Raw genomic sequence first — 27871 nt, 5'->3', positions numbered from 1 at the left:
TGCTTTCTGATGGGATGCCTTTACACATTGTTACATTTTTTGTCAGGATCAAAATCAATGACAATGATTGTGGATATTACGTGTGTCGATGTATAAAAGAAATTATCACATACTGTGAAGGAGGAACAATTCCAACTGATGTAAGTTATCTTCATTATCATAATTAATTTGTAATAAAAATTTAATTGACTAATTTTATATTATCTTTTTTGTTGCAGTATTTTCATAATTGCATATATCAACCATATCGTGACAACATATTATTGAAGTTAGGGAAGAATGATGTTTACATGTAATTAGTACATGCTTATAGGTTGTTATGGTGATGTAAATGCTTATAGGTACAAGGATATATATGTTATGGTTGTATATATTGTCTTTTAAAGCAATGTCATGTCATGACACGTAGTTGACACTCAGATTATATTTTGAAATATTATTATATCAATAGTTTTTATTTATATATTGAAGTATTGTATATTCTTTTTGAGACCTTTGTTTTCATCATATTTGTTTTAATACTTTATATTTTTTTTTGAATAATAGAACTAATAAATAACACAAGTTTGTATATAATAAAACAAATATTTTATATTTTCTTTTAAAAGATAATTTCATATTTTTAAAATATTTTATTAAAAATTATTTTTTTTTATAAAATTTAGACCAATAGATAGCGCTTATTTAAAAAAGCGCTATCTATTGTCTGATACCAATAGATAGCGCTTTTTTAAATAAGCGCTATCTATTGTCGGACACCAATAGATAGCGTTTTTTTTAGAAGCGCTATCTATTAATAGATAGCGCTCTCATAGATAGCGCTTTTTTAAGCGCTATCTATGATAAAAAAAAGCGCTATCTATGCACTTTTTTGTAGTAGTGTAAAGTGTTGTGCAATGGAAGAATTTGAAGAAGGCTGTTTCTCTATCAGTTAATGTGTGGTTTCATGTGAGAAGTATGAGTGATTAAAATAGTGTGGTTATAGAAATAGAATATATACTTGTCAAGGAATAGATAAAGATAAATGGGGCAGAAAGTTCTAATATATCTTTCATAAAAAGGTGCAAAAGAAAGAATGAATGATGTCAATAAAACTGCCAAAATTGAATGATTGGAAAAATATGTCGTTATATAAAAGTGAGAATTTTATAATAACTATTTTTAATACAGATTTAAATAAGATAAAACTACAGACATACTTAAGAAAATATGAAATTAATTATAATTTAAATCACTAATTTCCAAATTAATGATTATTATTGTATTATATCATCTTTGTCACTTAAAAAAGCGTAATTTTTTAATGTAAAATATAAGTTATTAATATACCCATTAAACTAGCATAAAAAAATAAAATAAAAATCCAACAATAACCCTCAAACTCAACTAGATAAAAAATATTACATTTATAAGATAATTTTAAAAATATCTTCAGAATTATATATAAATCTTGAAGATATCGCTATAAATTTGACGTTTGAATTAGATTAATACTTCCAAATCTATTAATCATTTGTCATTATATAAAAATCACATAAAAATTTATTTAAAAAAATACAAAAATAAAAGACCATACCAGACTCATAATAAAAATAATTACCTGATAAATATCAACCTTTCTTATCTCTATTAATTTCTTTAACCAATCATTTACAGTTTTACTTTTCCCACATTTAATGACATAAAGTTTACATAGCCATATAATTAAATTGGATTGAGTAGTTGAATCAATTGATTATAATAATATATTTAGGTAATTTAAAATTAAAAAATGAATTTCTTTTCCTAGAATTGAAAAACAAGGAATTACTTAAAATGTGAGTCCAATGGTGGAATGTCACAAACACAAATGTATGTCCTAAATGGCATAATACATGTCCCAAATAATGCTAATAAGCATTTCATTATTTCTATATTACATACATTGTGCTGAAGCAGAATAATAGGATTAGTCAACTCAATTTTAATTGAGTCAAACAATATAAGTCCAACTCAATTTGCAGAAATATAATTGAATTGAGTTGGGTAAACAGAAATTTGGAGGTGAATCTCATACTCCTAGGAGGAAGAATCTTAAGAGTTTCTCCAGAAGGGCACTTTATCTTTTTGATAATTCTTAATGGCTTCTATAACTTTGACTGAAAATGTCTCGTCCTCTGGGTACCCTCGTCCTAGAGGATCTGACAGTAGAGTGATAGGAAGGTTGAGAACCCCCTCAAGTGTTGCATGTAAACAATATGCAGAATATGTGACATGATAACCACCTTCCTGAACAATTAGAAGCCGCCCATCACTCTCACTTTTCGCAAGAACATGAACAATCCGTCCAATTTCTCTATAGCCCTCCATTGTTAAGCACTGTCTTCCGTTGGGATCAAACTGAGGCACACCAGGTTATAACATAAGTAAAACACATATTTTTAGTACTGTAACCTGGATTCAACATTACAACATAGCCACATAAGGTCACTGTTGTAACCTTGGAACAAACAAGTGAGGTGATTAATGCAACGAAACAAATAATGTGGATCATGAAAAATTAGTGTAATAAAGTTGCAACTAGTAATTACAGTATGCAGATTATTTATAAGTGACATGCAGTCAATCTTTGAGTGATTGAAAGGAAATGGAGCATTTGATTATTTATAAGTTATAACATACTATAATTTATCAGAAAACAAAAGTCCACGAGAAACAGGCAACAGTGAATTTGAAAAGACCGCCTAGTTAACTTGTCCATTTGTCCAAGGGATAGTTCTCAGTGCAATGAGTGTGAGGATACTCAGGTCAAAGTTGTTCATAACAGTTTATTAAAGACTAAACACCCGAGGTAATGTCCTTTTCATATAATCAATTGATCACCCTGACATTAGAGCTTTGATTTATTAAATAAAGGGTTAAATATGTTTTTGGTCCCTTACCTTTTAGTGAAAATTGAAATTAGTCCCTCTTTAAAACTTTGGCCTAATTTAGTCCCCAAACTTTATAAATGTGTGAATTTAGTCCTTTTAACCAAATTTTGTTAATTTTATTTGATGTTTTCAGTGCGTTTCATGATAGCATTTGAGTTGTTTATACCGTTTGACACATTTTTGCTTCAATGTTAATTGAGAAATGCGTTTGAAACATCAAATAAAGTTAACAAATTTTGGTTAAAAGGATTAAATTCATACATTTTTAAAGTTTGGGGACTAAATTAGTTCAAAGTTTTGAAGAGGGACTAATTCCAATTTTCAGTGAAAGTTAAGGGATCAAAAACATATTTAACCCTTAAATAAATCATGAAGAAACTCACGTGTAATCTTTTCAAAACAAAGAGAGCCTAAAAGCTATTGACAGATTTGCTTCTGTCGAATAACCGCTTACTGAAACATGATCTTGGGATTCGTATTAGCACGAAAAAGTTTGCTTTTTTGGAGTGTACAATATTTCAAAATTCAGAAAAGTATTCGTTGGATTGATGGGGATATCAAACTCAAAAACTTGTTTCTACACTCATTTTATCTATTTCGTTCCATGCTACTGTCTAAGTTTTCAAACCATGGTTAACAAACTATGGATGTCCCTTGAAAGTCACGTGCCACTGCCATTATGTTACCACATTTTTATTTATCCGTGAGCATGAAATCAAGTTTATATAAACTTGGCAATAAATATTAATGGGGTAGAGAAGAAAATCATAACTTACTGCACTAGAGTCTTGTCCAGCAACCAAAACTATCATATCAGGTCCAAACTTTTGGATTGATGGAACAACCAACTCATTGAAGGCACATATATAACCTTTGTCCCCAGTTCCATTTGGTAGAGGTAAGTTCAAGTTATAGCCATAACCTTCTCCTTCGCCCAGCTCATCAACTGATCCATTTTGGGGATGAGATGGACCCCATGATCCATGATTCATATGAAGAGAGATGGTAAGAACCTTATTAGATTTATAAAACCCCTCTGCTGTGCCATTTCCATGATGAACATCAATATCTATAACTGCAACCTTCTTGCACCCAGAATCTAAAGCCAATTGCACTGCTAGACCTGCATTGTTAAGGAAACAGTAGCCATCAACCTGAGAAGGTTGAGCATGGTGACCAGGGGGCCTAACCAAGGCATAAGCAACTTTTCCATGGCCATCCAATAAATGCTTCATTGCAGAAAGTGTAGTTCCAGCAGCAAGAAGTGCAGCATCCCATGATCCGGGGTTCAAGAATGTCCCAGCACAAAGCTCCTTGCCCCCTTCTTTATCAGCTTCTAAGAGTTCATTTACGTATTCTAGAAAATTACAGCATTGCAAACCTCATCATACAGTTTCATATCAATCCCCAAAGTATCTCCAACACAGCTATATATATATATCTATATCTATTAGAGGATTAATTTAAGAAAGTATAACTCTTATTTTTTCATCTTCTTAAATATCTACTTTAGGTATTCTCTTGCTCTCTTGATAAACAATGATTTACAACATTTGAAAACCATTTCAATACATCGTTTCACACCAATCACCAAATTATCTCCAAAACAATTATGTATCTCTATTTCTATATTATAACTTTGCAACTCTTATTCTTCTTATTTTGTAAATTAACTTTCTTAGCCTTTTCTTACTCTCTCAATTAACTCACTTTAGGTGTTGTCCTGTTCTCTTGATATACACAGTGGCTAACGCCAAGAACATATGAAATTGAAATTGATTTTTCTAAAATTTTACAATCTTTTTTATAACTAATCATTGCTATAAGTATGCTATTATTTTTAAATATAAATTATGTAGCATTCTACTTTTAATTATAACAATTATTATTTTAAAATTTTAAATTAAATGATATGAATTATTTGTTGATATAATAAGTATGTTTTATTTATAAATTTAAATCAGATCTTATTATTTTAAATTCTAATAAAATTTAATTACTCGGTAGGTCCTTAAACATTTGTAATTTTTAAATAAGTCCTAAATCTATTTTGTTTTTCAATTGGGTCTCTAAACTAAAGAAAAGGTTTCTAAATTAACTTTTTTGACAATTTAAAACATACTACAAATGACACCTTGTGACAAGTTAAAAAAAATTCAGCGACCAGACATAAAAAATTTACATGATCAAATACCCAAGTAAAAAGGAAAATAATTTGGAACCTACTCATCAATAAGTCAGAGACTTACCTATTATTTATCCCCCCTAACAAATCCTGCCATCTTTAAATTTACATATATTTTTATATTAATTTCATGTATTAAAAATTATAATACAATTTTATTTTAATTTACATAATCAAATAACTATTGATATAAAAAAAAATATTTGCTCGACGTATATTTTCGCAGTTAGAATAAATAGAATACTAGTTTAAAAAGAGAAAACACATTTATCATCCCAAACCCAAGCCCTAAATTTTGTTTCTAATATTGTGTTTGGATTGTAGTCACAGCATCCAAACCAACTTTCACTTTGTATTAATCCGTGGATCAATAAATTTGACTTTTCTTAATCCAGCTATAAGTAAAATAATCTCAAACTCTGTTAAATTCAAAGCTATAACATCTCTAATTAAATTGAAGTAAACTTAACTTGTTAACCAAAATCCAAACGCACTTACTTCCTAAGCAAGAAGGACAAAACCAAATCAATGAAATCCCAACATTTCTGTCATGCAAAGCACGAATTGTTTACCAAAATCCCGTCTTAATCCTAAAATGAAAATAATAACAAGTAACAGCAAACTCAAGCATGTGTGAATACACTGAATTAAGGTGAAAATATAACGATGATGACGACGATGATGGAGAAAGAAAAGAGTACCAGGAGTGTGAAAGGAAAGAAGCTCAGAGATGAGAGCGGATCTACCAGAGTTCCAAGAAATGTAAGGAGCGATGGGACCCTTTTTCAGGATAGAAACCATGTTCCGAACTCTGTCGGAATTTTCAGGGTGCTTCTCCAACACCTCTAAGAACCCTACTTCCATTCCCGTGTCAAATACACCGATTCCAGTATCGTGCTTCAACATTCCTTCGTCCCAGAACACGTCAATTTTCACACCTGCACCTGCATCACCCATGCTGCACCCTCCTTCGTTCTCACTTCTCGTCTCTCTGCTTCACACTCGCAACTACAGTGTTCCTGAATGGCCAAGTGGGCTAGCCAGTACCTGCATTTGTCAGAAAAATTAAACCCACTGGATCTGTTATGGGCCTCTTTTCTTCTGTTACTAGTTGTTTTTTATTTGAAATTACTATTTGTCACCGTTTTTCGCTATGTATATCCCCTTGCTTTTCTTTAGTCTTGCCGGAGACACATTTCTAACTATTCAATAAGAGATCATGAGATGTTTTTTTGCACATTGATTTGTACTTATAATGTTTCTTTGCACATTGATTTGTACTTATGATGTTTTCTTGCACATTGATTTGTACTTATAATGTTTTTTTGCACATTGATTTGTACTTATAATGTTTTTTTCTTATAAAAAACTATTTGTTTATTAAAATACGAAGGTAAACAAAACCTCATCAGCAAATTGAAAAGCTTTCGTGTTTAATTTTGGTTGTACACATACAATTTGAAAAGACAATAAAAGTATGGTTTCGAGCACCCAAAAGCATGAAAACGATAGAATATTCCGTCTTTATATGTAATTTTTAGGCCAAAGTAAACATCAACTTTAATACTTTAACGTATTTCATTATTCTTCAATGCAGAAACTCATGTCACAAAATTTTATAGGTTTGTTAGTTCGTCAGCAACTTGACAAATATTATTAAAAATCGTTAATCTATGTCTATTAGAATAAAAGACATTAACTGAATCATATAAATAATAAGATTGTGCAAGGTTAACAAGTTTTAACAATTCAACATGGTCCTCTGTTTATTAAGCTGATGTGCATTAAATCTTGATTTAATTATATTTTGAATTTACTCTAGAATAATAATCAAATTTTTACTAACGATAATAAAAATTTTGGGGTTTAGGATTGTGTAACCCTCATCTCCTACTTGCGCCATGCTTCCATCTAATTCACCATTTAATTTTTTATCTTCTATTTCAGAATTCAAACAAATCATCATATACAATAATGACATATATATGTTTGAAGGTTCATCGAGACATTTTTAGGATTAATATACTATTTTTTTAAAAAACCGAAACTCTATAACGTTTTTAACAAGCGTATTGTCAGACCTCATTAAAACGCACCCAAAACTCATCTGCACGGACGCCAGGTGTTAAGCAATTAGGATTCTGAAATCAGATAGTGGAAGGCAGATGTCGGCAGAAGAGCGAACGCTCATTTGGACGTGGGAAGAAAATGATTGTTTCTGAAACTTCCGTCCCACTCTCCTCTACATGCACCCTTCTTCCCAAACTCTGATCTTTTCATTTTCTCCTCCTTCTCACTAGAAACTCTATCCTCTCTCTAAGAAAACTCACCCTTTCTCTTCTCCGATCATCATTCAGAAACCGTAGAAGCGTTCCCGGGGTCATAAGTTTCACTCTGAACCGAACAGTTCCGAGTTCTGAAACTGGTAAGTCTTTTGTCCTTAGTCGTTCGCTCTATAGTACATGCAAACCAAGTCTCGGTTGCATGCTGATATCTTGTCTGATCCACTTTTGGTTTTTGACTGTTGGTTAGTTTAAGAGTTGTGGAACGTAAGGGTAGAAGAGATTTTAGTCAGACAAACCATACTTCTGCCTCTAGGACGATCGCTCACACTAGAGGTAAGGGAAGCTTATTCAATTTAATTCGTATGTTTTTACTGTGATGCATGGACGTTCTGTAAGTTATATGAAGCATGACTTTGTGATAATTGATTATTTGATATATGATAATGATTATGAGTTGATGTATGAGGAATATGAAATGTGCTATGATATGAATGTATGAAATTATGAAGTTATATGCTGAGAAATGAATTTGAATGTAAATGAATACTGAATATGAAATTCCCCTATGATATTGAACGTTCGGCATTGAACGGTCCTTGACCGTTCGGTGTTTCTAGTAAACTTCTTTGAAATTGAATTCTTTCATTTAGGAAGAATTCTATTTGAGGACGAGCGCCTTCTTGTAATAGTGCTACGTTTGAGCGTTCGACCAATCGTAGATGCAGCTGAGTGTTATGTGATGAACTGAAAATCTCGTAAACTTGTATTTGTATATTTAGTTATTTCCTAAACTCTGTCTCCATCGTATCTTATTATATTATTATTAATGTTTCTATTATAAGTTTAATTAGCGATAGGCCTCACCCCAAGCTCTCGTAAAGAGTGGCGCTCGATATTATACCGAGCGTTTGTACTCGTTTCTAAGTGATCAACATTGATAAAACAGCGTTCGTCCAATTTCAGTAGAATCTCCTTTACCGTGCTCGGTCATTGACCGACACTTGGTCTTTATATATATATGAATTATTCTACGTATGGTTCTTTAAAGTCTTGACACATCTACATTCATTGTCTCCGACCTAGAGTTCCCGTACCTGATGTATTATTTGAGTGTTTGTTGGAGTTCACGAGAGTTAGTTCATTTAACTGATTCATGTTGTAAGTAACGTTCGTCATATATTGTATAATTGTACTCGATTTATTCTTAAATCTAAAAGTAACCCTTTCGGTCTTATTCTATTCTGGAACGGGAGATTTCTCGGTCTCGTTCCTAGTGTTCGTCCTCATTTTGAGTGAGGACTGAACGTTCGGTTTTTTTTTTTGTTAGTCGAATTGGTGTTAAAGATGAAATTGAAATGTTGGATAATAAGAGATGGAGAGTATATGAGATGGATAAATTGTTGTGGAATATGAACGAGCGTTCCGGGAAGGAACGACTCATGAGTGAATAATTGAAATTTGTAAAGTATAACTGTGGTAATGCTAAGCTGTTGATTCATCCTGATGTTTCGTGAGTACTCGTCCTCACGTAGAGGAGAGTAGGTCATGTGTGGGAACGACAGGATGTCCTAGTCCTTAGGGGTACTTTGGACATATAGGACTAACCTCGGGTGGCAGCTGATGAGAGTATTCCAGTTACTACATCACCTGGATGCACGAACGTCGTAGCTACACAGATTTCATACAGTCCGGACGGTCGGTCTAGTAGTAGGCATTGCTTGAAACGTATTGTTAACTTTATCTGTGTGTTGATGGTATGAATTGTATGTTTTGTAACTGAATTAAATTACATAAGCTTACCCTGTGTTTTCCTTGTGTTGTCTCGTCTTGTACGTTCGTCTTATCGTTGCAATGATCATCCGTGTGGATGTGAGCAGAAGGAGACGCGCTGCTGGAAGAGGCGCTGGAAGAAGAGAATTTGGTAGAGGTAGAAGTGAAGACTGAACAGTAGGACGTTCGGTTAGTAGTTTAGTTATTTTGTAAGGTGGTCGTTCGATCACCTTTTTCTTTCGTTTTGTATGACCGTTTGATGTTGGTTTTGTAAACCCGGTCAAATATTGCTTATCTTGTGCAGTTAAGTTTGTAGCTCTATGTAAGGCCGTTCGGCCGTAAGCGTACGTTGTTTAGTGTAAGACTGAACTGATATATTATTAAATGTAATTATTTCTATTATATGGTTTATTACTGTATTTTTAGGATATTACACGTATCAAAAGGAAAAATAAATAAATTATGTAAAACTATTAAATATAATAGAACAATAATATTTTCAAATTCATTGATATTACATCTGATATAAAATATCTTTTAATAAAATGAAACATAATCTTACAAAAAGTATAATTTTAATGTGTAATAATATAAATTAAGAATTGAATCTTTAATATCATATAATACAAAGATGAAATTATTTATTATTTATATTCTGAACAAATATTATAATACATAATTAGTTGGAAAACATTTGATTTCAATGCATAATCATTATACATTATCTAGCTATATATATATATATATATATATATATATATATATATATATATATATATATATATAAATTGATTCTTTTCAACATTTCTAATCCGTTTAAATTTTAATTTGAGTGAAAAAATAACACAAATTTTCACCAGTCAAAATAATATTCTCAATGATTTTATATAGTTCACAATAATATATTGAAACAGAAATGGAATACTTTCCAAAATATTTTATAGATACGAATGGTGACAATTTTCACTCATTAAGGTGATAAGAAATTTGATGAGAATATAATATAAAGGGTAAGTCTTGAATAAGTCTATTTTTATAGAATCATTAAATAAGTGGGTAAAAAAAGTTTCAATTTCCAAAATTTCTTTTGATTTAAATTATCCAGAAGATATTTCATCTTTTTATATAGATAAATATAAATATTATATAAAAAAATAGACTAATTAAACTTATTTATCCATTAAATAAAAACTCAATTAGATTAATTAAATAAGATCCTAAATAATGAAATGTATTTAAAAAATAGTTTTTACGTCTATTCCTAATCTAAATAGAATGAAAACAAATATCTATTCCTAATCTTAAATAGAACGAAAACAAATTTCTATAAGTAAACATAATATTTATTTAGACACGTTGAATGAACTCGTAATAAAAATGTATATAACCACGTTTGGATTAAATCCAATAAACTTAAAATAATAGAATCAACTCAATCACCAGATTTTTTATTCTAAGTTCATGATCCTAACACATTCTCATTTTAGACAGAGCATATCTACTTTTTTTTTTTTTTATTTCAATTAAGGTAAGAGACTATAAATTCCTCTAAATCAGTTCATCTAAATAAGTTTTACACCTCCTTTTATTTTCTCTGTTTTAAAGTGTATCATTTCAAATAAATCTAATCTTAAAATGAGTTATGTCAAATCAAAATAAATTTGATCCTATTTCACTATTTCAATTAACTTTTGAATATGATTGACATAAATACATGTAATAAATACATATAATGAAATTTTTATTTAATTTCGTACTAAAAATCCTTAATTTGTATTATAATTAAAAAAACTCATAATCTTATTTTAATTAAATAAGATTTTAAAAATGGACTACATTAAAAGAAGATATATATATCCTTAAACATCTAATAGTCTTCAAATTTATGTCCGTCCAAATTACTATCAAAATAATATAAGATAATCATATAAATACATTCAAGTGAGACAACTCCATCAAAATTCCATTTTTTGAAATAATTTTAAACTTAACCTTTTAAGTGGTCAATTTTCACAAACAGAATACAAATGTTTTAAATGCGTTCATTCATAGTTACTTGCATATTTCTTCTTTTTAATCAATATTCTAATATATGACCTAACTTATTAGGTGAAATAGTTTTTTTTTTATTATCTAAATAAAAGTAAAATGCAAGATACTTTAGAAAAGTTGGCATAAAGTAATTTTAACTTTCCAAAAATAATTTATTTGCATATAAACTATTAAAAGACTATTTATTCAATTTTCATGAAATAAATAAATAAATCAATATTTGTAAATTGTTGTAATATAGAAAATAACATAAGTAAAATTTTAAACATTTATAAATTTAATTAAATGTGCATCTACTATAATGTATATTCCCAAGTATACTCTTCCAATGAAAAACATTAAATATTATAGATTAATGTCACTTAATTCACTTTCAAAATTCAAAGTAATTACAAGTTATACTTAGCAAAAGTATTATCTTAAAATTTTAATATCAATATAAATACTTTTAAAAAATCATAAATTTAAATGAAAATTTGTATGTTTTTAAGACAAAAGCGATGCATATAACTTTTATTAAAACGTTAGCTAGTGAAATACATATATTCTAAAAAAAATATGAATATAGATGAGCTATGTTTTAAATTAATTTCACAATGATTTTTTTTTTAATTTCAAAGCATAATTTTAATTTTTTATTTTCAGCGAGTTGAAGTCGGGATGATTGATACAATTTCATTTTATTCGCATGCATTCTGTTTTCTTTACCATTGATAATGTAAATGGAATAGATACATTTCTTAAATATTTATTTTCAATATTTTTTATTTATAAAATAATTTTCTTTTTTAAATCTAATTTAAATTTGATTGATAAAATATTTTTTATTAATCGAATGAAATTTGATAAAATTAAAAAATTAAGCAAAATAGGTTGTTCTTCAACTAAAAGAAATACAAACTATTATTTAATATATATAACGATGTTAAACAAAAACTTAAAAATTTAAAAAAAAAGTATATTTGTGAGAGTTTTTGGTGCAATTTGGTCCTCTTATTCATTAAATAGGTTGCTTGGTTCATGTTAATTAAGTCTTTATATTATGCCTTGATTTTAATGAATACAACTCAGGACTCTGAATGCTATTTATGTAAGTGTCTCAAATTGAATTGCATGCATTCCTCTAAATAGATAGGGGACTACCGTATTTAAATAATTAAATCAATCACCAACATCTCACAGACCTACCAAATAACAACAAATAAAAAAAAATTAAAAACTTATGGTACAGAATTTTTACAATTTTTTTTCTATTTTTGGTTAACGTATATTAATTTTAACATCCTTCTTTACTTTTTCTTTATTTTCTCAAATTCCATATTTAATTGATAGAATATTTTAATTTATTAACCAAATTTAAAGTGCATACAAAGAAACATAAACTATATCAATCTAAAAAAAATTCTTTACTGCCAACAATTTTTAGTTAACAAGATGGTTGCATAAATTTTGTAGAAAGAGGCCCAGCTTATTATCTTTTCTTGAGACAACATCTATTAAACAAAATTTGGGGTATATCAAGAAAAATTGAATATTAAAAAAAATGAAATTATTGACGAAAAAATTTTATTAGTGATAACAAAATTTTATCAGCAAAACAAAATTTTTTATATAAAAAAAATTGTCAGTAAAATATTTGTTAGTAAATTTTATTAATAAGAAAGAAAATTTCTTCTCCAATTTTGTCACCACCTCCTTCGGTTTTGTTGTAGTCACTTCCTCTGACTTCACCCCTCTTTCTTCTTTTTGTCACTTATTTCTAATTCATTGATGAGACATATTTTTGTCAAATTTGGCATACTATTTAAAACTTATTCTATCGATGAATTTCTAAAAAAATATAAGATTTTGTCATGAAATGGTACAAAGATACAAAATTTGACATTTATTTTATTGATAAAATTTAACAATAAATTATTAAAACAATCAATTTCGACGTGTTACAGTGGCATCCCTTAAATTCATCACCAACGTCAATTGCATACATTCCTTTTTAATAGATAGGAAACTAACACATCTAAATAATTAAATTTGACCGACACCTCATAAACATACCAAATAACAACAATAATAATGAAAAATAAAAAAACATATTTTGTATCCCTTTTAGCTGAACATCCTTCTTTACATTTTTTTTCTCAAATTCCATGTTTAATTGATAAAATATTTTAATTTATTAATCAAATTTAAATTAGACACAAAAGGCGAAAATTCTCTCAATCCAAACTTATATGTTGTCATAGAATATTTCGAAGTCAATTAAAAAATAAATTATACTAAAAGGTTTTTCGTTTACAATATTTTATATTTTAACAAAATCATTGCATAAAATTTGTAGAAACAAACAACAAATAGAATAGCAAAATTTTGTTGGTAATAATAAAATAAATATTCATTACCAAAATATCGAATAGCAAAAGTTTGTTTGTGATAACAAATTTTTTCTAATATTTTCTTTCTACGAAAAAACAATAAATTTTATCACTGGGTAAGAAAGTTTTGTTAATAATTCATAATTTGTTAATCCTAATTTTTTTGATAGTTATGGAGTGTAATTATCAAATTATAGTCATAAGTAATTATTGCAATTTGATTTTTTTGTACATGCTCATATTTATTTTCTTTTTATTATTCTTTATATCCTCTCTTTTTATTTATCATTCGTCTCCAATTCATTTATATAATATTTTATTATTAACATATCGTTGCATAATATTTGTAGAAAATGTTGTTGATTGTCTTGTTTGAGACATCTATTAAAATTTCATAGACATAAAAAAAAAATTGTCCACTTAAAAAATAATAAAAGTATTCACAGACAAAAAATCTATTAGTAAGAGTAATTGTTTTTTGAAAAAACAATTTTCTTTTATGAAAAAATAATGATAGAAAAATCCATCCATAAAATGTTTCAGTAAATTTTATTGACAAGTACGAAAAAATTGTCTCATTTTTTTTCTTTTACCCTACTTTTATGGTTATTGTTACCTCTTTTGGTTCTTTCACCTTCTTTGACTTGTTTTTTTTTCTTTTTATTTTTAATCATCTCTAATTTATTTATAAAATATATTTTATTAAATTTAACAAAAAATTTAGTATTCATATTATCAACGAAGTTTATTGATGTTTTTTATTAACAAAATTTATTATAAAATGTTCAAAGTTCAAAGTTTGAACTTTAACATTGAAAATATTTACATACATATTATTAAAATATTTAATTACCAAAAATAATATATGTTCTTAACAAAAATTCTAATGGAACAAAGACCAAACTATTCTCGAAAAAGTTATAGGTTAAAATTCTAATGGATCAAAGACGAAATTATTTATTGATAATAAAAATTTTAATTTCTGTAAATAAAATTTGTTTTATTAATTTACTTTTTCTCATTAATAATTATTATATATGTTATCTTTATTTTGTCAAAGAAAAGATTTACTTGGAGCAACCTTACAAATTTGTTGCCTACGAAAGTTTTTTGGGTTGATATTTCGTTTTTTACGTCGTCTTGCAAATTATTAGCAATTTGGTGTCACTCCAGTGCAAAAGCAAATATTTTCACTAAGACTTGATTAATTATATTAGTAGCAAACTTGATACATATGTACCAGCTTGAGAGGGAGTGTTAGATATATTATCTTTATTTTATATTTATCTTTTATCTTTTGTTAGTTTGTTATTATTTCTTATTTGTATATTGAGCTTAGCTCATATTTCTTCTCTTATAAATAGAGAATCCTATGTGTATATTCAATATAAGAAAGATTAATCCAGTATATAGTTTTTCACTATATTCAACAATAATTAAGAAAATTTTCCCTTAATAATTACGAAATTATTTTATATGATTGCATGTTAATTAGAATTTACAAGCTCCTCAACCACTTATAAGAAATAGTTACCATTATCATGCTTAAGTTTTTAGATTTCCATATCTAATTACGTAGAGTTTTGAAGTCTCTTATCATGCTTTAAGATTTTAGATTTCCATATCTAATTATGTAGGGTTTTGAAGTCTCTTATCATGCATAGGTTTTTAGATTTCCATATCTAATTATGTAGGGTTTTGAAGTCTCTTATCATACTATCATGAACTTAAAGTTCATACGACATTTTTTTATTTATTTTAAATCTATCAATTTACAAGAAGTTGATTCAAAGAGCCGAAATAAAGATGATACAACACTTGGAAAAATTTTAAACAAGATCCTAAATCTTAATTTATATTTTTTTAATCAATTTGTATGTATTAAGTTTCTTTTGTTTTCCCGTTAAATACCTACAATGAAGATGACAACATTTTATAGCTTACATAAACTACATTATTTCCTCCGAGTAGATAAGGGACTACCACATCTAAACAATTAATGCATCATAACATCTCATAGACCAACAAAACAACAACAATAACGACAAATCAATAAATTTAACTTATGGTACAAACTTTCACAACTTTTTTTCCATTTTGGTTTAATATCATCACTAGTTATAAATTATCTCAATCCAATGGAATGTTGTAATAGAATATTTTGAATATTCTTCATTAACAACATTTTATTATTAGCAAAAATGGTTGTATTATTGTAGAAATAAGCGTTGCTTATTGTCTTTTTGAGGCAACAACATCTATTAAAAATTTGTCAGCATAAAAAAAAGTGTTCACTAAAAGAATAATAAAATTATTGATTGAAAAAAATATGTTAATAATACCAAAATTTCATTGTAAAACAATTTTTTTATGAAAATTTGTTGATAAAATATTTATAAGAAAATTTTACAAAACATATTTTGTTAGTAATTACTAACAACCAAAATTTATCAATAATTACATATTCTTCTTCTTGGTTTCTCCTTCTCTTCCTTTGAATTTGTAACATCCCATAATCTCACACTTGATAGTTTATAGTTGATATATTGTAGCATTACACCACCATTCACAATGAATATAAAGGATTTCATACATGATATATATATATATATATATATATATATATATATATATATATATATATATATATATATATATATGTTTTAAACTCAGATTTCAACTACAAACTCATAAATATAACTCGAACTCTTCTAATTTATTCTTCTATCACTTTTTTCATTGACACTGAATCGGACGACATTCTTTCATCTGCTCCCGTATAACGAATTATACGATCATCACACAAACACAAACACAAACAAGTAGGGTGAGCTAACATCCAACAAATCATTTATAAAACATGCATAATTACTTTGATACACTCAACAAACATCATATAATAATTATGTCAGACACCCTCATACCATCATACAACAATCGCACCATAGACATTCATCCCATCATACCACAATCCCCAATAGACACTCATCCTATCATACCACAGACACTCATCCCATCGTACCACAATCCCCAATAGACACTCATCCAGATGATACGTTGATGAGCGCTCACGGGAGGTTATGCATTTGTGATTACCTCTACTTCTCCTTACAAATACACTTTCGAAATACTCCATACCATCCACAAGGTTAGTCCTCAACACTATGTCCAAAACCGACACATAGACCAGGACCTCCTGCCCCTCTTACCACATAACTCATCCTTCTTTACTTGAGATCGGATGATTATTAGAGTATCAGGATAACCTCCAACAACAGGACCCTCAACATCAACATATACACTAATACCATGTCATTACAGAATCTCTCCACGAGACTCATATCATGCTCATATTCCTCAACTCATACTATACCATTACAAAATCTCCCCATAATACTCATATCATGTTCAGATACATAAATTCAAATCCAATATAATAAAATACAATCATCACAGAAATCATACAAAATGAATATATCACAAAATAAATTAACAATAATAAAATATCACTATAAATGGTCACCGGAGAAGAATCAAATGTTTGACGAATCAAACTCACCATAAACGCTAGTACATATGACTAGTCACAACTTACTAGATTTGACCAGGGTTGCTCTATGATAAGGGATGTACCAACTCCGGTTTTTAAGATTCCTCTATCCTACCATCACAAATATAACCTTAATATAAACGTTATGGGGAACTAAAAAGTTGAATTTGGCATAGCCGGTTAGACATCTTCTTATCCTTCCAGAAAGATGAATCTATCACATATTTTATATCAATTGAGTATATTGCATAATAGTTTAACAATACTTAATCTGTTCAATAGGATTTAAGTTAAAAACCTATCAAGTAGACTTCCAAGAAAGAGAGGTGTGTCACAATGGACAACTTAGTACCAAGCGTAATATAAAAGTTTAGAAAGGTTGAATTTTTTTTTTAAGAATTTTATTCACCTAAAGCTATTTTGTCTTCTTCTTCAATCACGAAAGTCTCTTGTCCACTTCTTATTTTCAATTCCATTTATTTATTATTTTTTTTATTAATTTATTTATTTTATAAAAATATATTTTTAGAAAAATGTATTTTACTAAGTTTGAACCCATATCCTAAATATTACAAAGTCTTTATCATCTGAACTACTGTAAATTTTTTTTAATTTATTACGTTTTATTTATATAAATTTATTAATTATATTTTCTATTAACTAATAAATTTATTATTATTTTTAAGGTGAATATTTTTCATGGTCTTACCCTAATCTATGCTATCTCATTCAGTGATTCAGTGATGTGACCTCCTTTTGACTTTGTCTGTAAAATTCGTTTTTTCCAACTGGTTTCTTTTCCATCAATTATTGTGAAAATTCTTATAATGGTTGCACAGAATTTACAAGCTCTTCAACCACTTATATTATCATGCTTAAATTTTTAGATATCTATGTGTAATTAATGTTTGGAAGTCTCTTATCAAACAGTAATTAACCTGAAGTTCATAGCACATATTTTTTTTATTTCGAATCTATCATTTACAAATTCATTTAAAGAGCCCACATAAAGATGAAACAACACTTTGAACAAAGTTTAAACAAGACCCTAAATCTTAATTTACATTTTTTAATCAATTTGTATATATTAAGTTTCTCTTGTTTTCCGTTAAATACCTACAGTGAAAGAAAGCATTTATAGCTTCTCCTAACAAGTTAGTTTAAAGAAAAATAATGGGTATTTATTTATTAAGATATTCAGTTGATGCATCATTTGTATTTTTAACAATTAATATAACTAATAATATGTTACCTTTTCTTAATATCCAGACAAAAGTATTGAAGATGTGGATTCAAATGACAAACTTTTTTTTCTTTCTATATCCGTTTAGATCCCACTAACAAATTTCCAAGAAATTAAAATATCTCAATTTCACCTTCACAGCTATGAAGTCATTGAGATATATGATAGTAAAACATCTTTAAATAAAATTGAAAACAAGTGTGATAAAATTAAGAAATATGATACTATTACACATATTAATCTTTTATATTTATTTGACATTATTATTGTTTTTTAAAATATAATTTTTTATAATATATAATATAAGTCAAATAAATATAAATATGTATTATTTTATCATTATTTTAAAGTTAAATCACTTGAATAAAATCAATATAAATATAAGATTGAGACATATTTAAATAATTTTAAAAAATATAATAACAAAATTATCTCATACACCACGCAACTGTGTTACTAAGTGAAAGTAATAACATTATCTGTTGATTATCTGCCTACAGCTTTGACCAATTTAGTTAGCAGGTCTTTCTTCTTAATCATTGTGACGACTGTCATTCAGCAATGGTGATGACATGAACCGCACCATCAGTATCGGGAATAGGTTGAACTGTTCCTCGATGGAGTATCTCAGAGGGCTCAAAATTTGCAAGGTTTGCAAGTTCCTCAACAGCTTCACAAATTTTCTCAACACAGAAAACTATATCAATCAGAAGTGATGCCACTGTAGCTGCTGGTATTATCTGCAGATGATCAGCTCCTTCCCACGGGTTTGTTCTCAGAACAGATTTAAGAGATTCAGAAGCATTTTTAGCATTCGCCACATGGGGATTTGCCATTCCTGACTTTGCAAACTGTTTAAGCATCAATGATGATTCCTTAAGAGCCTTCCCAGATTCCATTATGATGTTTGCGCATGGCTCTTCAATCCTGCTTCGAATTTCATATGGGGTCTGAAGGAAAAACACAAAAAACAGTGTTCTTCAATGATCTTAAACTATTATAGTCCCAACTGATCTTTACTTGAAAAATCCAGAGGATTTGAAGAAGAAATGTGAAATGTTGTACGTACTTGATCAGAACGTAAGAGGAAGACACTGAGAGCTTTAATTTTGTAAGCACACAACCGAATTTGGTTTCCGAGCTTCAAGTATTGCTTCCATGGATGGCGAAATCTGAACCTGCCATGACGAGGTTCCCATCTTGCCAAAACAGCCTATGCATTCCAAATCAAGTCAAACATAGCAGATAGTTAACGTGACAATCTTAATTTTCTGGACAAAAAACATTATGTGAGAAAACATGATTAGTATAGTTATTGGTGTTCACCATTGTTTCTTCATTAGTTTTTGAAGAGAGGATACTTTCATATCTGTGGAGAAATGACTTATCATCCTCAGCTTCTGCTGTCTTCCCTAAATTGTTGAAGTATTCATCTCTAAATCCTGCGGATTGCCACTTTTTCGTTAGTTTTTAAATTTCATCAGCAAGAACATTCATAATTAGTGAAAAATTATTAAATGAAGTATGATGAGTGTCCACATATTAGTCAAAAACTCATAATTCTATTACGCATCATTCACAAAGACCAAACCTAGGTATTAATTACTCAAGAGTTGGGAAAATATCGAGTCAAGATTTAGGCATGAAAATGAATACCGGTAATTATTAGGTTTGATTGAAGGGAAAATTAAAGCAGATAAATTACCTTCCAAAAAGTCGGCGATCTTTACAATATTGGAAGCAATTTGATTGTGAAGATCCTGTCCAATCCAAACGGGGCATATACATATACATACCGTAATAGCTATGCAAGTCCCAATTATGATCGTTAATAACCTCTCTTGTGCAACTTCCAACAGTTCATTCTCAGTAGTCTCCGAAAGAGCTACTATACAAAAGGTCAAATTAAAAATAATCATCCCGTAATCATACTTCGCCTTCAGTCGCGGGGAAAATCTCAGAAACGTCACCGTTCCAGCTGTGAAATCAAACGCCTTTGTAAATTAATTAACTTCGTCTCATTCTAACTATTGTTAAACTAATTAATTAGCACTGTAATTACCTACGAAAAATACAGAGACCGTAATCATTACGACCTTTCCCTTATCTCCAAAAAAACTCGCTATTTCGCGGAGTGCAACAGCAAGACCACCAGCAAACGCCGTCGCCAACACCCGGTTTAAACCTTTTCCGAGTGTTGCACCTGAAAAATGTTACATTACATATCACATTTGTTAACAAAACGTTTACATTGATGATAGAAAAATAGTTAAAAACTTGGTTAATTACTCACCCACAGAAAATTCCAGGACAAAAACGACAGTGATAACGGCCCACATTATGTTGTCACCAAGAACATAGAAGGAGGGACGAAAATATTGAAAAATAGTGATTAATACCAGTGCGAATCCGAACTTAAGGGAGTGAGTAATCCTTCTGGGGTCATCTTTTCCAAGTTTTACAACCATGTTTTTGAAGTTAACTAACATGGTTTGTGGTTTCTCGTACAAGGTTCGCCATGTACAAGTGCAACCTGGGTTCTCCATTTTTGCTGTTCTTCCAATGAGCTACGTAATGAGATTGGAAATAACAAAAGAATGCACGCTTGGTATGGTAATTCTAGGTTCATATATATATTGTGTGTGCGTGCGTTGTTTTGGAAAAGTGAAGAGAAATGGACAGTGGTATAGAAGGACAATAATCATGTTCCATGACGTTAGCAGAGTCATATATTTGAACTGTGATAAGAAGTTCGTGAACCATACATGTGATGCACATAGGTAGCAATTGATGCCTACTTTTACTAATTTTATCTGTCATTAATATTGTTTTTAATTCAAGGGAAAGAGTAAAGAGAGTGAGAAAATGATATATAATATATATGGTTCAGATTAAATTAGCACAGTCATAATTTATGACCCACAGTTAATCATAGGGTTCATTTTGGAAAAGGTTACATTTTTTATTGGATAATGTGTCTATTTCTACATCGAAAACTTATTTTCAAAAATATAAAAGCTGATGTAGTTTTTCCTTTTAATTGCTGATAAAAACTAAAAATAAAAATGTCTATTATTTTTTTACTAGAATAAGAAGGGAAATGACAACTTAAACATTCCTTACAAAGCCATAGGTATTTTGTAAAAAGTCTTCCACTTTACAAATTTGTAGTTGGTCTTGTTTTCTAACTTTTCTTTGTCTTATTGGTACTTGTCTTTTATAGAAGGAATAGGTGTTGTATATGAAAAAGATTCTTTGACACTCAAGTCAGTGCTTATAGTCAAAGATTTGGTTAAAATGTGATTAAAGTGAAAAATAGTCAAAACTCATTTAAAGTTAAACGGTTCGTTTCGATTGACATGGATAAATGTCGATAGGCACCAAGTTCTGGTGGAAAATATTTAACACACGGTTGGAAGAACACATTTATCAACAAACAATGATTGGTTTTTGGTTGGAGGTATACAATACTCGACACCCAACACTTGGCATCAAGTACTAGACACTTATCATGTAGCATATTGTGCTTACTATTTTGACAGACATGTGTTAACCTTTTGGCAAGCAATCATCAGTTTTTGGTAGGCAGCTTAACCTTCATGAGGTATCTGATAATCAACATGCAACCTTTATTGGATACAAGGTATACGATATCTAGTATATGTTGAGCAAACAATTGTCTTTAGAGATCATAGTTGACATGGTCAAAGGGCCACATACACTACAATTGTCCCCAGTCTTTTTCATGTCTCAAAGGCATGCGAAGAGTTTCAGTAGTTGGTCTTTAGTTGAATTGTAAAATTACGATGTCAATACTTAGTAGTCGGTGTGCGTGGTTTTGCAAAGAAAATTTGTTATCTTTTGTCATAACCTTATAGATGTAGTAGCCCTCAACCTCGAGAAGTGTAGCGATGAAGAAATTGGAATGATGCAGTGTGAGATCTAACAAGGTGTGAGTAAAGAGAGTAAATATGGTGCAAAAATCGAAGCAATAGCTTGGAAAGCGAGAATAAGGTTCGAAAATGAAGAGTTGTCTTATAAGGAAAGATGTGACATGGAAGGTAAAACATTATTTTCGTAGAATCATTTTATGGATCAATTGAAATAGATTTTGGTCCATTAGGTAAGAGGTGAATCGTCATCCAAACATTATTTATGAAAGTTAAAGTTTATTAATATTGTTTTTAATTCAAATGAAATATTTAAAAGAATGAGAAAATAACATATAATATATAAGGTTTAGATTGAATAAGCACATTCATAATTTATTACCCGTTAAGTGAATCATAAAGTTACGTTTTTTATTAGATAATGTGCCTATTTCTATATCAAAAACTTATTTTTAAAAATATAAAAGCTGATGTATTTTTAGTTTTATGCTGATAATAAAAAAGTCAACATTTGTTTTTAAACTAGAATAAGAAAGGACAGCTTAAATATACTTCTATAGACAGAAATATGGGAATTAAAGTGTAGATATGTTTCTATACATTGTGAATATGTATTACATGGAACCTATAATTGTGGATGAATTTCTTAATTTGTGGATGAGAATTAAGTATGAAAATTAGATGTGGGTGACCTTTTTCGTCGTTTTGATGTAGGATAGATATGGAAAGATCCAATTGAAGTTCAATGTAAATTTAGATAATTAGACTGAATTTAATTTAATTTAAGTTGAAATAGTTATATTTACATTTAGCTAAACTTATACTTTTAAATAATTGAATTTTAAATTTAAATTCAATTTTTATATAAAAAAAAAAAAGAAGTTGTGTGTTTATTTGTTAACTTTTTAAAATATTAATTTTAAAATAATATCATACTTTGTGAACATCATATATATATTAATATCACACACACGCACACACAAATTTGGATTCCAAACCAATTCTTTGGATTTAGATTTAATTTAATCCATTTATTTAAATCTATAATGGGCTAAGACAATTCATTAATGGAGCATATTGAATTTAATGGATGTTTGGTCCAGCATTTTGGGTGTGTTGAAATCAAGAGCATCTCCAATGGCAATCTTTTAATGGATTCCTTAACTTGAAAAAATAATTCTTAAAGATTTTATCATTGGAAATTTTTTCCGCCACACATTCAATTTTTTCAACTTTAAGAAAAATAAATTGTATAAGAAATTATTCCTTCTTAGCAAGAAAATGAATTCTCTTAAAGAATTTTCTACATAAAATTTATTTGAAACGTAATTAAGTGAAAGTAAAAAATGTAAAAATATGAAATTTTCAAGATTCTTAAAAGAATTCTACCACTTGGTGCAAAGTTAGGCACAAGTTTCTTAAAAATGATTTGACAGGAAGAACACTAAAAAATGTGGTTTGAGAAATTTTGCAATTTAAAGAATTTGGTGAGAAATCTACGTTGGATATGGCCTAACTAAAACAAAAGGAGAAGGTGTAGTGTGTGCTTCGCTTCGCACTTTTCTTTATTTTTTTTTTCAGAAATATTTTCGTATTATCCATTAATCATTTTCTTATTCAAAATTTGTTTTGTTTTGAAAATTATTTCAAAAGAAACGTTCCAAAACAGAAAAGAAAAATAAACAAAAAGATAGTCAATTTTTTTTTGCCTGTTTTAATTAATCTATTTATCTTTTTTTATTTCTTTTTTTTTCATAAATTAAACATTCTAGTTTTATAGTTTTATGAGTTAAATATATTTTTAATTATTTGACACAAAATTTTGATTATTTTCGAAACTTTAATACATTATAATCTTTCACATTTTATAAAGAAATTGGTATAATCCTTTTAATTTAATTATATTATTTTTTTAACTTACCAAAATATATTTTATATATTAAGTTTTGTTTATATTGTTTCACACATCTATTTCAATATTAATTAAAAAACACATTTAATATGTAAAATTTAATATAATTAAATTAAATAAATTATATTAATTTAATTTTAAATTTAAAAACTAAAATATATTAAAATTTTAAATAAAAAAAATTCAGATACTAAAAACATATTTAATCTATAATTTTATTATACTTTCCAATACAGTCACTAATTTCATTCACTCTAAAATCACGTGCTATTTATTTATTTATTTATTTTTGTCGCATTTTCATAACTTACACTTTAAAAAATTTAGGGCAAGTTATAACCAATTCTTTAAATGAATTATATATATATATATATATATATATATATATATATATATATATATATATATATATATATAATTTTTTTCATTTTAGATATAATTTTGTCATTTATGAAAAATAAAGAAACTTCAGTTACGAATCTTAATATTTTATACAAATTTATTGCTTTAAATGATAAAGAATTCAATTTAAATTTTTAGTATTATAAAATAATAATATATTTATTTAATACTATTTAATTAACATCAATAAACCACATTGTAAGTAATTATAACAGGTTGAATCAGGGGGAACTTTAATGGACCTTGACTCCCAATTTTTTTATATATATTTATATAACTTAATATATACTTTAAATTAATTTTTAATTTTAATATATTTTACATATTTAATAGCTTCAAAAAAATTATATATTTATATAGAAATTTTGAATCTCCTAAAATAATTGTCGAAGATGAACAACGAAATAAAAATTGATTGCAAAAACATGGAACCGCGTATATAACATATTGTGTTTAACAAATTGTTTAACATGAGGTGTTGTTGCTTATCCAACATCCTTAATTAACGCTCTATTATAATTAACTTACCAAAATCTGGCTTGTATGAACTCGACAATTTTCAACTTGCCAACTTACATGGTTGAAATAAACAAAGTAATTGATTTCAGCATATACAAAATATCAGAATGACATACAGACATGTATAATATCTTCTTTCTTTTTTGATAAAAGATTAGCCCGACATAAAAGAAAAGACATATGTAAATTATAAACACTGAATCGATGTTCCAAAAATCGATGCCTGAACATACGGAAGAAGAAGAAAAGAAGAAGAAAAATGCTTTTCATTTAGGCCTCTTAATTTCAATTACCAGCCAAATTAGTTGTTTATGGATTTTGACCCTTCTCCTTTGGAACAATATAAACTTGAACTATCATATCATGTTAATTCTTAGATCATGAAAGAATAACACCATGTACTTATCAAGATTTTCTAGACTAAATTATACTTAACACTCATACGATTTTATAAAAGAAGATTTTTAAATTTAATGAAATTTCACAAAATCAACTTCTCAAATTAATATTAATATGAGTTTTCTTATTTATTAGTTTGTGTTTATTGAATTTATGTCTTTTCTTTATTTATTTAAACTTTTACCTTTTCATTTAGTGTAAGATTTGTGTGGTTAAACTCTTTTATTTTCTTCAACCATTCATAAATTTAGCTGTCAAATAGAAAGACGTACAAGTTTTTGAGAGTAGATTCATGAACAAGTCTATCTAAAATATTATTGTTAGAAATTTTCTTAATTTATTCCAATTAAAATTTTTGAACAATGATATTAGAGTTGATTTATTTTGTTGTGTGACTTAGACAAAAACAAATATATATCTTGTTCTAGTAAGACATAATAATTGTGAGAGTTAAGATAAGAAGTATGGTATATTCTATTGTAGTAAAAACACATAATAAAATTCAACTCATTTTTGAGAAAGAGATGGTTAGAAATCCAAATATAAGTTCAAAGTTTCACATTAAGTAGAGATGACAAAATTAGGTAACATATAAGAAAAAGAATCTACAAATCCATATATTTTTAATGTCAATTTATACGAAAAGTGCATTTTTCGACATCCAAAACCTTAACAGTGCCACTCTAAACTCAAACATTCGTTGAGCGAAGAGGACATGACCCAACGATAGTAATGTCGAAAAATATGTTTTCTCCGATGTCAAATTGTCCCATTTCACATACAAAGAACACTCCCTAGACTCCCGCTAAACAGGAAGGGGTGTGCTCAGTGTGGTAGGACTTCTAAATTTAATTTGTTTCCAACATCAATTAACGTTTTTTTTATTTTCTAACGTCAATTAAAACGGATATGATCTTGATGTTTTCTTTTAACGTTAAATATAAAAATAACAAACTTCAAAGAACATATTTGTACTAATTTTGGAAGAATAATCCAAAAAAAAAAAATAATGACATGTGATACTCACCAACCAATATTAATGCTAATTTAACTAAAATATCAACGTTATACATTTTAAATAAAATTAAAACTCGATTAAGTTAAGAGAATATTAAAAATAGTTATATATATATATATATATATATATATATATATATATATAATATAATATAAAGACCAAAATCTCTAAATTCACCTTATAATTCTAGATAGTGTGAAATGGTTGCACATGTTTACACTCGAGGGTGTTGACATGGTTTCTTTCTATTGCTAAACACAGTTTCCACATTTCTGATTATTCTTAATTACATGTTTAAAAAAAAAAATCTTTTTTTTTTTCGTGAATGGTTTCTGAAATTTGCAACCAGATTTGGGAGAATTTGTGGTAAGAGACTATGGTGGTTTTCTTTTGTCTGGCCAGCTATTTGACTAAAACTCGTGTTAATTATGTTACTTGTTGAATACAGAGAGCACAAATAATAACAAATGTACCGTACACTCCGTAATTCTTTGACATGGCAAGAAAGATCCAAACGATGATATTTGTATATAGATTTCAATCAACAAAACTCTAAGCTTGAGATAATGGAATGAATGAAGACAAGAAAAGAAAAAAAAAGTATAAATAGGGTAAAAGATAAAATTATTTAAATTAAACAAAAAAAGTGAAAACAAATAATAAATGTATGATAAAAAATTTTTTATTGATAGTGTTGTCTGTGATCAATTGTATAAGTAAAATATACTTTAAAATACTTTTTGTTTTTTTCTGAAATATAAATGTCATTGTCTTTTCCTCCATAGTAGTCAACATAATTGGTCTCTTCCTTTTTTGAAAATATCTTCAAATATTGTCCATAATTCAAATGAGTACGTCTTTACATGCGCACCCTTCACTTTTTTTGTGCACGCTTGATCCTTGATACAAAGATATTCAAGTGTGTTTGGTATGAAAAGTTAAAAGAATTCTATTTTTTTATAAAAAAAAATTGAAATAGTTTATCATAAAATATATGCTACTTAGATTAAAGAAAGAAGATTAAAACTTCAAGAATTTAAGATAATAATTTGATTACTAGTAATTTTAATTACTTAAACTTTATTCATTTTTTATTTTTATTCACTACCTTTTCAAGATAGCAAAATAATAAAACTGTTTCGGATAATAAGAATGAGGTTAACAGTCTAACGTCCAATAAATGGTCTAAGGGTCTAAAATTGTTTTCAACTCCAAGTTTTGTTGTAACGTTTGAAAGATGTTTCTAGAAAACACTCTCATGTCAAAGTGAGTTCAATGTGTGACAGTTTAGATATTAATGATATAGTAAATACAATTGTTAATAATCATACCTATATTTATAGATTTAGATTGAACTTTTAA

At 28.0% G+C, this 27871-nt stretch overlaps 3 protein-coding genes across 3 annotated transcripts; all 3 read right to left on the bottom strand.

The window, feature by feature from the left end:
* Nucleotides 1-1791: 1791 nt before the first annotated feature.
* HDA08 (histone deacetylase 8) lies at nt 1792-6138 on the bottom strand. The gene is made up of 3 exons (XM_047307983.2): nt 5799-6138; nt 3689-4269; nt 1792-2379 (listed from the first exon to the last, which is right to left on the bottom strand). Exons 1-3 carry the CDS (start codon nt 6052-6054, stop codon nt 2074-2076), a joined length of 1143 nt encoding a protein of 380 aa, XP_047163939.2. The 5' UTR covers nt 6055-6138; the 3' UTR covers nt 1792-2073.
* A 12639-nt stretch (nt 6139-18777) lies between these two features.
* Nucleotides 18778-19304, bottom strand: LOC148196771 (aluminum-activated malate transporter 8-like). Its single transcript, XM_088092604.1, has one exon. The coding sequence runs from the start codon at nt 19266-19268 to the stop codon at nt 18921-18923; it is 348 nt and encodes a 115-aa protein (XP_087948730.1). The 5' UTR covers nt 19269-19304; the 3' UTR covers nt 18778-18920.
* A 62-nt stretch (nt 19305-19366) lies between these two features.
* LOC124833488 (aluminum-activated malate transporter 2-like) lies at nt 19367-20915 on the bottom strand. Its single transcript, XM_047307982.2, has 5 exons — nt 20663-20915; nt 20432-20572; nt 20075-20347; nt 19696-19811; nt 19367-19582 (listed from the first exon to the last, which is right to left on the bottom strand). The coding sequence occupies exons 1-5, from the start codon at nt 20913-20915 to the stop codon at nt 19367-19369; spliced, it is 999 nt and encodes a 332-aa protein (XP_047163938.2).
* Between the last annotated feature and the right edge of the window lie 6956 nt (nt 20916-27871).

This window comes from Vigna umbellata, chromosome 6, assembly GCF_029865625.1.
Source record: "Vigna umbellata cultivar VRB3 chromosome 6, Vumbellata_1.0, whole genome shotgun sequence".
NCBI lineage: Eukaryota > Viridiplantae > Streptophyta > Magnoliopsida > Fabales > Fabaceae > Vigna > Vigna umbellata.
This window is presented reverse-complemented; position numbering and strand designations above follow the sequence as displayed.

What these genes read in the sequence shown, in the direction of transcription:
- LOC148196771 (XM_088092604.1), bottom strand. Translation starts at nt 19,268, where the DNA reads ATGGAATCTGGGAAGGCTCTTAAGGAATCATCATTGATGCTTAAACAG.
- LOC124833488 (XM_047307982.2), bottom strand. Translation starts at nt 20,915, where the DNA reads ATGGAGAACCCAGGTTGCACTTGTACATGGCGAACCTTGTACGAGAAA. An exon ending in GATCGCCGACTTTTTGGAAG is followed by an intron (nt 19,812 to 20,074) that starts GTAATTTATCTG and finishes GGCAATCCGCAG; the next exon opens with GATTTAGAGATGAATACTTC. An exon ending in AAACTAATGAAGAAACAATG is followed by an intron (nt 19,583 to 19,695) that starts GTGAACACCAAT and finishes TGGAATGCATAG; the next exon opens with GCTGTTTTGGCAAGATGGGA.
- HDA08 (XM_047307983.2), bottom strand. Translation starts at nt 6,054, where the DNA reads ATGGGTGATGCAGGTGCAGGTGTGAAAATTGACGTGTTCTGGGACGAA. An exon ending in TCTTTCCTTTCACACTCCTG is followed by an intron (nt 4,270 to 5,798) that starts GTACTCTTTTCT and finishes GTAATTTTCTAG; the next exon opens with AATACGTAAATGAACTCTTA. An exon ending in CTGGACAAGACTCTAGTGCA is followed by an intron (nt 2,380 to 3,688) that starts GTAAGTTATGAT and finishes GGTGTGCCTCAG; the next exon opens with TTTGATCCCAACGGAAGACA.